At 42.9% G+C, this 8,812-nt stretch overlaps 1 protein-coding gene and 1 long non-coding RNA gene across 2 annotated transcripts; both read right to left on the bottom strand.

The window, feature by feature from the left end:
• Nucleotides 1-361: 361 nt before the first annotated feature.
• LOC148054089 (endogenous retrovirus group K member 24 Gag polyprotein-like) lies at nt 362-2,967 on the bottom strand. Its single transcript, XM_087770943.1, has 2 exons — nt 1,138-2,967; nt 362-621 (listed from the first exon to the last, which is right to left on the bottom strand). The coding sequence occupies exon 1, from the start codon at nt 2,707-2,709 to the stop codon at nt 1,411-1,413; it is 1,299 nt and encodes a 432-aa protein (XP_087627069.1). The 5' UTR covers nt 2,710-2,967; the 3' UTR covers nt 362-621; nt 1,138-1,410.
• Nucleotides 362-3,448, bottom strand: LOC148054088 (uncharacterized). The gene is made up of 2 exons (XR_015707708.1): nt 2,974-3,448; nt 362-1,074 (listed from the first exon to the last, which is right to left on the bottom strand). It is a non-coding gene; the product is annotated as an uncharacterized LOC148054088 (long non-coding RNA).
• Nucleotides 3,449-8,812: the final 5,364 nt, after the last annotated feature.

Genomic DNA, 8,812 nt, shown 5'->3' with positions numbered 1-8,812 from the left:
ATGTGAGCTTTTATCACATAACCTAACAGCTTCTATCAAATTTCCTGATGCTTCACATATTATATTACTTGGACAACACTTTGCATCCATAAACAATAGTGTACCATTCTAAATTTTTAAAATCTTGGCCATTAAGACTAGTTTTTATGTCTTCTGTGAATAAATGGAATTGCAGCCTGTCATGTTGGATTGGGTTTACATGGCAAGCTTTTGGTAGCGGAGGAGGGGCTTGCAGGGGTGGCTTCTGTGAGAAGAGACCAGGGGCTACCCCTGTGACAGAGTCAGTTCCAGCCAGCTCTGTATCAGACCTGTGGCAATTAAACACGGACTCCGCATATGAGTTTAGGCGAAGACAAGTGAAGACAAGTGAAGACGACACTTTATTTTTACAATCTATCCCTTTTATAATATGATCTAGTGTTCATGAGCAAGCAAAACCCATCTCATTGGTTATTGTCTTTCGTCCACGCGTCTCTTCAGCGTTACTTATTGGTTCTTCAAGTTGGGGCACGCGAATTCCTCTTTCAGGGATGTATCCAATCTCATCCTTATTTTTCTGCCTCTAAGTTTCACAAACTTGTTTATAACAAGCCTCAAGGCCACAGCTGCATTCCTGCGAACCTGTTTGTAACAAGCCTCAAGGGCACAGCTGCATCTCGTCAAAGTAAAACACTATCTCATTTATTCCCACAATTCCCCCTTTTTGTTTTTCTAGCACAAAAGCTTGTTTAATCATATTCTATAGCATTTTCTATACCCAAGACACTAGACAAGAAACTATCATTATTATAGCGCAAAATATTAGTAACAAGAAAAGACCCATTTTGATTAGAGACATTATCCACCCGCCAATTCCCCAACTTGTTAGTAAGGGATTCAGCCAACCAAATCCATCACTGACTTGTAATTTGCTAACTTCAAATCTTTGATTGCTTTATGGATTAATTCGGAGTTATCTGATAAGTCATTCCCCATCAGCCTTCTCGGAGTTCAGTGTCTTCTGCTGCTCGTTCTTGTTATCCGATGCAAGAGCCGGTCTTACGCACCTTGCAGGTACCCACTTAGGTCCTACATCTGTTGAGACACAAGCATACCCTCTGCCCCAGGTTAGTAGATCAAAAGGACCTTCCCAATTACCTGTTTGTAGCGATTTTGTAAAAACTCGGGCCTTCTGTGGTGTGGCTGTTAAATCTTTTGATTGAAGAGACAGAAAATGAGAGATAATAACAGGAATATTATTTTCAGACATATTCAGGTAGTTTAACACATACACGGCTTTACTTAGTCTGTCTGCTGGAGTGGCTCCTGGCAGTCCCCCTTTTTGTTTTTGCAGGTTCAATTGTTTGTTGCAAGATTTTCCAGCCCAGATATTTCCAAGGCTCAGTTTTTTACACCTTTTCAGGGGCTATTTCAAGTCCATATCTGTTTAGAGCTCGTCGTATCTCTTTTTCTTAGTTGTGGGCAATCTCTTTTAAAATGTCCAGTTTTTCCACAGAAGAAACGTGATTTCTGCACTTTCATTGCAGTGGCAAAAGCTGTAGCTAATGTTTCCATATTATGGGACATTGACCCCACCTTTTGGGTAGCTTCTATCATGTCCATTAAGGAGGGATTTTTTAGAGGCAAAAGCACTTTTTTACAGTCTGTATTCGCATTTTCAAAGGCTAATTTTAGGAGTAGGACCTCTCTTGCTTCTGCATTTTCGACTTGTTTTTCCAAAGCCTCTTTAAGACGATCTAAGAATGAGATATATGCCTCTCCTGTCCCTTGCTTTATTAATGTAAATGATTTTGTCGCTCTTCCGGCATCCGGCACTCTTAGTAATGCCTGTAAAGCAAGGTCTCTGCCTTGTGCTAATATCTCTGGTTGTAACCGTGCCTGTAACGTTGGGTGATTTAGCGGCGTATCCCCCATAAGTTGTGGGAGTCCTGCCCTTTGTAAAGGGTCGCCTTGTTGTCGCTGCATATTGATAATTGTGGCGTTTTGGCAGGCGGTACGCCAGGTGCTTTCAAAGATCACCTTTTGCTTTGGGGTCAATATAAGATTAGTAAGCGTGCATATATCAAATGATACTATTTCATTTGTAAATATTCCCCGTAGCAGGGATTGTGTAAAAGGAGAACCCAGTCCATGCGCGGCAACTGTTTGTCGTAGATCTTTTAAAACATTATAGCCAAAAGGTTCATGCTCATCGGGGACATTTCCATTGCTGCGTATGACGGGACACGCTATCGCTGAACAAAAAGCTGTATCCCCCACTTGCAATGCTTGGTGTCTAATCTTTTGCCATCTCGCAGCAGCGGCTGACGTCCCCCATTCCTCGGGCGGCAATTGATTATGGGTTTGTGGAGTATCGGCATTAGAAGCAGCAGAGAAAGGCGGTAAGAGTGCTGACGCAGCAGGGGCCAGGGGCGGGCGGGGAAGTGGAGGGGTACTGATTGCAGGGATCGGAAGGTCTAGCAGAGGTGTTGAAGCCATAGGAGCAGGTGAAGGAGAAAGCGGCGCAGAGGGCAGCGGCGGCGCGGGGGGGGTGTGGAGGGTTGTGCAGCCTGAGCACCCGCGAGCAAGGGCGTGTCGGAGGACGAACCCGATGTCGGTGTTTCTGGCGTGCCCTGCGGGGTTAGCTCCGGAGCAGTAGCAGAGGCTGCAGCCACCATAGCCTTTCGGTCTGACTCTAATTGTTCTAAAGAGTCTTTCAGTAAACGCCATGTCGTCAAAACACTTGTGGCATTACTGTCCCCCCTGGTGGCCGCTTCCCATAACACTTTTCCTGCCCCCTCCCAAGTCTCCACCTGGAACGCGGTCGCTGCGTTCGCTTGTTGCCCGTTTGTTCGCAACCAAGTTAACAACAACCGAACCTTTCCTTCATCGTAATTTATGCCCCTTTTTGCAAGGATTCGCAAAAATATACACAAAATAGATTTTTCTTCCGAGGACATTTGCGCCCCCATTTTCCCATCCCCAGCTGCTCACCTCTTTTTCCCAAGGCGATTAATTGTCCGGACAAGCAGCTCTCTGGTCCGCTGCAATAAAGTTCAGCTCTATGGTCCGCTGCAATAAAGTTCAGCTGGGCTTGCCACCATCCGCTCTCTCGTCCGCGGTTCTTAGGACCGAATCACATTGTAGGACCGAATCACGTCGGGGTCACCATTTGTGGCAATTAAACACGGACTCCGCATATGAGTTTAGGCGAAGACAAGTGAAGAAGACACTTTATTTTTACAATCTATCCCTTTTATAATATGATCTAGTGTTCACGAGCAAGCAAAACCCATCTCATTGGTTATTGTCTTGCGTCCACGCGTCTCTTCAGCATTACTTATTGGTTCTTCAAGTTGGGGCACGCGAATTGCTCTTTCAGGGATGTATCCAATCTCATCCTTATTTTTCTGCCTTTAAGTTTCACAAACTTGTTTGCAACAAGCCTCAAGGCCACAGCTGCATTCCTATGAACCTGTTTGTAACAAACCTCAAGGGCACAGCTGCATCTCATCAAAGTAAAACACAATAATCTCATTTATTCCCACACAGACCCACCATTAGCCAAAGCTGAGCCAATCAGCGATGCTGGTGGTGCCTCTGTGATAACATATTTAAGAAAGGATACAAGCACTGTGTAGCAATGTGTGAGAGAGAGGAGTGAGGGGAAAAGAAAATGTGAGAGAAACAACCCTGCAGACACCAAGGTCAGTGAAGAAGGAGGCAGAGGAGGTGCTCCAGGTGCTGGTGCAGATATTCTCCTGCATCCCGTGGAAGAGACCATGGTGAAGCAGGTATTCCCTAGAGAGTACCATGGTAAAGCAGGTCTCCTGAAGCCTGTGGAGAGGACCACGCCAGAGTAGTTCTTGAAGAACTGCAGCCCGTGGGAAGGACCCCACGCAGGAGCAGGGTAAAAGTGTAAGGAGGAAAAAGCAGCAGAGGGGAACTATAATGAACTGACTGCAACCCCCCATTCCCCACCCCCCCTGCGCTTCTTGGTGGGGGGAAGAAGGTAGAGGAGTTGGGAATGAAGGAGTAAAATTGAGTCTGAGAAGAAGGGTGGGGGGAAGTCATTTTGGTTTTTGTCTGTTTCTTGCTATCATAGTCTATTTTAATTGGCAATAAATTAAATTATTTTTCCCAAGTCAAGTATGTTTTGCCCATGACAATTGGTGATTTCCCTGTCTTTATATCAACCCATGAGCTTTTCTGTCTTATTTTCTCCCTCTGCCCTGTTGAGGATAGGGGCTGAGAGAGCAGCTGAGTGGCCATCTGGCAGCCAGCCAAAGTCAACCCACCACACATGTAAACTGAAGATGATTGTCTGTTTTGATTGGTTGACTATAACATCTTTGGCTGCACCCTTATATTAGGTCTGGCTGGGATGGAGTTAACTTTCCCCATATCAGCCCTCACAGTGCCATGCTTCATATTTGTAGCTAGAACCATATTGATAACACATCAGTGTTTTGGCTACTGCTGAGCAGTGCTCACACAGCATCAAGGCTGTCTCTCCAACCCCACCCCCCCCTCAAAGGCCAGTAGGCTGGGAGTGGGCAAGAAGTTTGGAGGGGGTATAGCCAGGACAGCTGACCCAAACTGACCAAAGGGATATCCATACCATATGATGTTGTGCTCAGCAATAAAAGCTCAGTGAAAGATGGAGGAGGGGGAGCATTCGTTATTAAGGCATTTGTCTTCCGAAGCAACCGCTACATGTACTGAGGCTCTACTTCCAGGGAAGTGGCTGGACATCGCCTGCTGATGGGAAGTAGAGAATAAATCTTTTTTTCTTTTCTTTGCTTCCGCATGCGGCCTTTGCTTTTCTTTATTAAACTGCCTTTATCTTGACCCATGAGTTTTTCATCTTGTTTTCTCCCCCTGTCCTGCTGAGGAGAGGAAGTGAGAGAGTGGCTTGGTGGGCATCTGGCCAGGGTCAATCAGCCAAGGTCAACCCACCACAACCCTTTAGGACAAGTTCTTTTATTTGATTTATCTGCTCCTTCTGTGACAGATACTAAGACCCTATTCACTTAAATATATTGAATATTAATTGAGTCCCTGTATCCATGACAAGGTGTCTTTTTTGTCTTTCAGAGTTTAGTAGACGTTTAGTAAACAAAATGGGAAAATCAAAAGAGGAAAATTAATTTGCTTTTCTTCCCAAATGTGAATCCTGGACAACAAAGAATGCAAGAGGAAGTGTTGTTTAGCACTAGAGCACTTAAAGAAGACAAGCCTCCTCCTGCAAGATTTCTTCAAGTAGGTTTCTGTTGTCTGCTAACAAAATTCATAGGATAAAGAACAAAGATCAGCTGTCCTTCCAGTCACTCCAATGATTCCTGGATTTAGATGGCTGGTGGGACAGTAACAGAAAACAAAAAGGAAAACCAAAGCATTAGCAATAAGATTAAATTGGACATGAAAATAAATAGTGCTGCTTTAATTACAGTTTTCTCTGACAGAAATCGTGTGTCTCAAACACTTTTGAAAGCCAAGAAGGTATAGTTAAATCAACTCAGGTTGCTGCAAAACTGCTTTTCTTGAAATAAGTTAATGCTAAAAAGTAAATATGAAGTTAATTTTAAATATTATATTGCAAAATAAAACTTAACTGCAGGTATCGGACAACATCCCTCTACCTATTTGCATGTGAAACATTACCTTGGTAGCTGGAGAACAAGATACAACACCAACTGACTGAGAATTAATGTGAAGACCTACTGGTGACAAGCAGAACAGGGAACCAATGCTATTGTTTCTCTTGTAGCCTCTGGTCCCCTAATACATCCATGTCAAATGTAGCCTCAGTCAGTATCACATAAATCCAAGGATGCTTGGCTTGTGCCGTATAGCATCTGATGCCACTACGGATTATGGTAAGCCAGCCAGTTTTCTTTCAAAAGTTTTGTATATTCAAACAAGAATTTTCTTTATATTTAGGGAAGTCCCATTTATAGCAAAAAGCAGTGTAAAAAATAAAAACAGTTCCTAAACAGCCTGCTTCAGAACAGAACGTGGATCAAAAGCTTTACGTGGGTCTGTCTTTTCCTCTGTGAGATAACAAAGGAAATGGTAACCAAATGCTTTCAAGTAAATGATCTTTGTGAAGGGGAAAGGAGGGAAGAGGAAGAAGGCAAAACCAAATAACTTCTGCAGCTGTATCTTGAGAAGTGTAAGTCAGAGATGCTACATTTCTTAAGTCATTGAAATCACAGTTTTAAAAGAAATAATTATTATTCAAAGCTGTTTTATTTGGCTAAACAAATAACTGCCTAAGTCTAGACATGTCTAAACAATGATGTTTCTGGCCATGATTACACAGGGTTAAAAAATTCATTTCTGTAAGTTCCTTCATGGACAATGTTCTAGTATAAACTAAACTATTTTTTTTCCAGAAACACTAGCAGAGGCTTCCAGTGTAAAGGTAAGCCTTGCATATTTTCAGAGTGTGCAACTAGAGTAAGAAACACAGAGCGTCCATCTGTCCTTAATACAAAGCAGTAATAAAGAAAGAGGGTCCAGGCCCTTTGCAATCTTATCTTGCTACTCTCCAGTCTTGATCAGAGGCTGTTGCAACTAGGGGCTTTGATTTCGGTTTATTGCACTCAAAAAAAAAAAAAAAAAAAGACAAAAAAAAAAGACAAAGACATTATTTAGGACTATAGAAATGATGTGTGTGCCACTTACAGCTATGTCTGCCCAGCAACAAATGGAAGTGTGGTGGGGACAAAAGGAATACATAACTTGATTTGGTTACCCTAGATGACAGTAGTGTTTCTGGCCTGAACTGCTTCTTCACAGGTATATACCACAGTTCTCCATGGACTCTGGACTTCAGTGGCTAGCCCTACCATGTCTGCTGGTGCTGATATTATCTAACAGTGTTTCCATATGCTTAAGCCACCTGGCACTGATGTAAACTGTAGTGACCTTATGAACAACAAGGAAAGCATCTAAACAAAGCTCATTAGTGAGTAATAAATCTTGATCCTTTATCTCCGTAACATATTTACTCAAATCATGGCATAAATCCTAGCCAAAATAGGAAGTTTTGTTTCAGCTACAGCAGTCAGCATCATTTCTCTCAAAAACCACAGAACTAGAATTAAGGACCATATGCTGAACAGTTAGAGGGAAATTTCTGAAGAGTATCAAGAGTTTGATGACTGCCATTAAACCTTTGACAATGTCCATTTCACTCTCCTTCAGGAATGTGGAAGCACTCAAGAAAAGTGAATAATAGAGTAACATATTGCCCTCTAATAGAGCACAACTGCTGCTTTAGGATAGATAACACAGAAGAGTTGCAAAGGTCTCTTCTCTGCACACAGAATACTGAAGAATTTGGAATTATTTTGTTCTTCCACTTCAAAAGTTCTTTTATAAGTTTGGAAGAGTCTATGAAAATCTCTTGGTTTATGTCTGAGAGCATCAAAAGTCAACAGGACTTATTTTTCTGAAACTACAATAGCAGCTGGAATGTAACTGGTTGCTGAAAAGGAAAGGTGTGACAGATGGATTTGAAAAGGCACTTTAATATTTTCTCTACTGTAGCATCATTTTGGTTTGGTCATGTTCTACTTTAGTGTCATTTTGGTGCTATATCAGGTCAAAAGGGGAGATGAGGACAGAGGAAAGTCAAAGATGGGAGCTCATCCTAGAAACTGTCAAGCAAATTTGACTTCAACACTGCACTTATCTAACAACATGGGCATTCCAAGCTGATATGGTAACAGAGTTATGATGTTAGCATAGCATTAGGGTCCAGGCAGAGCAAAGCCTTGCCTTTTGACAGAGTTGTTTCCTTCTGAGGCTCAAGAGTGTCACAAATCTTTCATATGCCTGTGCAAAATGTCCATCCTCGTTACTGCAGCTGCTTATCTGTGTCCTTTCCTGCCCCTTGCTATGCTATAAGAAGTACCAGAAGGCAGCTTGGGAGGGAAGGATTCAGAAGAGGACTATATGGTTGCCACTTTCATTTTTGGAACTTGAGAGCTGAATCAGCAGGAACAGGGAATCACAGATCTTAGTTGACAGCACCCTAATAAAGGCAAAGCAGTCAGTTAAGACAAGGCTAAGAGTTTTCCATTTTTAATGTTTTCTGTGGTTGCAATGCCCTGTTGAGAGGGGCAAGTCAGAAGAACATAATTTTGCAATATATGTCTGTTCTGCTCAATGGCATTTGAGTATTTCACAGAATCATAGAATATCTCAAGTTGGAAGGGACCCATGAGGATCGTCGAGTCCAACTCCCTGCTCTTCGCAGGACTGCCTAAAACTAAACCATATGCTTAAAAGCATCGTCCAGACATTCCTTGAACTCTGACAGGCTTGGTGCCGTGATCACTTCCCTGGGGAGCCTATTCCAATGATCGACCACCCTCTCAGTGAAGACCTTTTTCCTAATGTCCAATAGGAACTTCCTCTGATGCAGCTTCATTCCATTTCCTCGTGTCCTATCACTGGTCACCAGAGAGAGGAGAAGAGCACCTCCCCCTCCGTTGCTGCTTGTGGTTTAACCCCAGTCAGCATCCAAGCACCACACAGCCGCTCGCTCACCATGGGATGGGGTTGAGAACTGGAAGGGCAAAAGCAAGAAAACTCGTGGGTTGAGATAAGAACAGTTTAATAATTGAAATATATTAATAACAACAACAACATTGTAATGAAAAGGAAAACAAAACAGAGAGAGAGAGGAACAAACCCCAGGAAAAACAAGTGATGCAACCGCTCACCACCTGCCAACCAACACCCAGCCAGTCCCATGCACCAATCACTCCCCCTCAGATTATATACTGAGCATGATGTCATATGGTATGGAATAGCCCTT

Source organism: Nipponia nippon, unplaced genomic scaffold (genome assembly GCF_047370975.1).
Source record: "Nipponia nippon isolate SJK-2023a ecotype South Korea unplaced genomic scaffold, ASM4737097v1 scaffold_34, whole genome shotgun sequence".
Taxonomy (NCBI): domain Eukaryota; kingdom Metazoa; phylum Chordata; class Aves; order Pelecaniformes; family Threskiornithidae; genus Nipponia; species Nipponia nippon.
This window is presented reverse-complemented; position numbering and strand designations above follow the sequence as displayed.

Coding starts and splice junctions, on each gene's coding strand:
- LOC148054089 (XM_087770943.1), bottom strand. CDS start 2,709: ATGGCGTTTACTGAAAGACTCTTTAGAACAATTAGAGTCAGACCGAAA.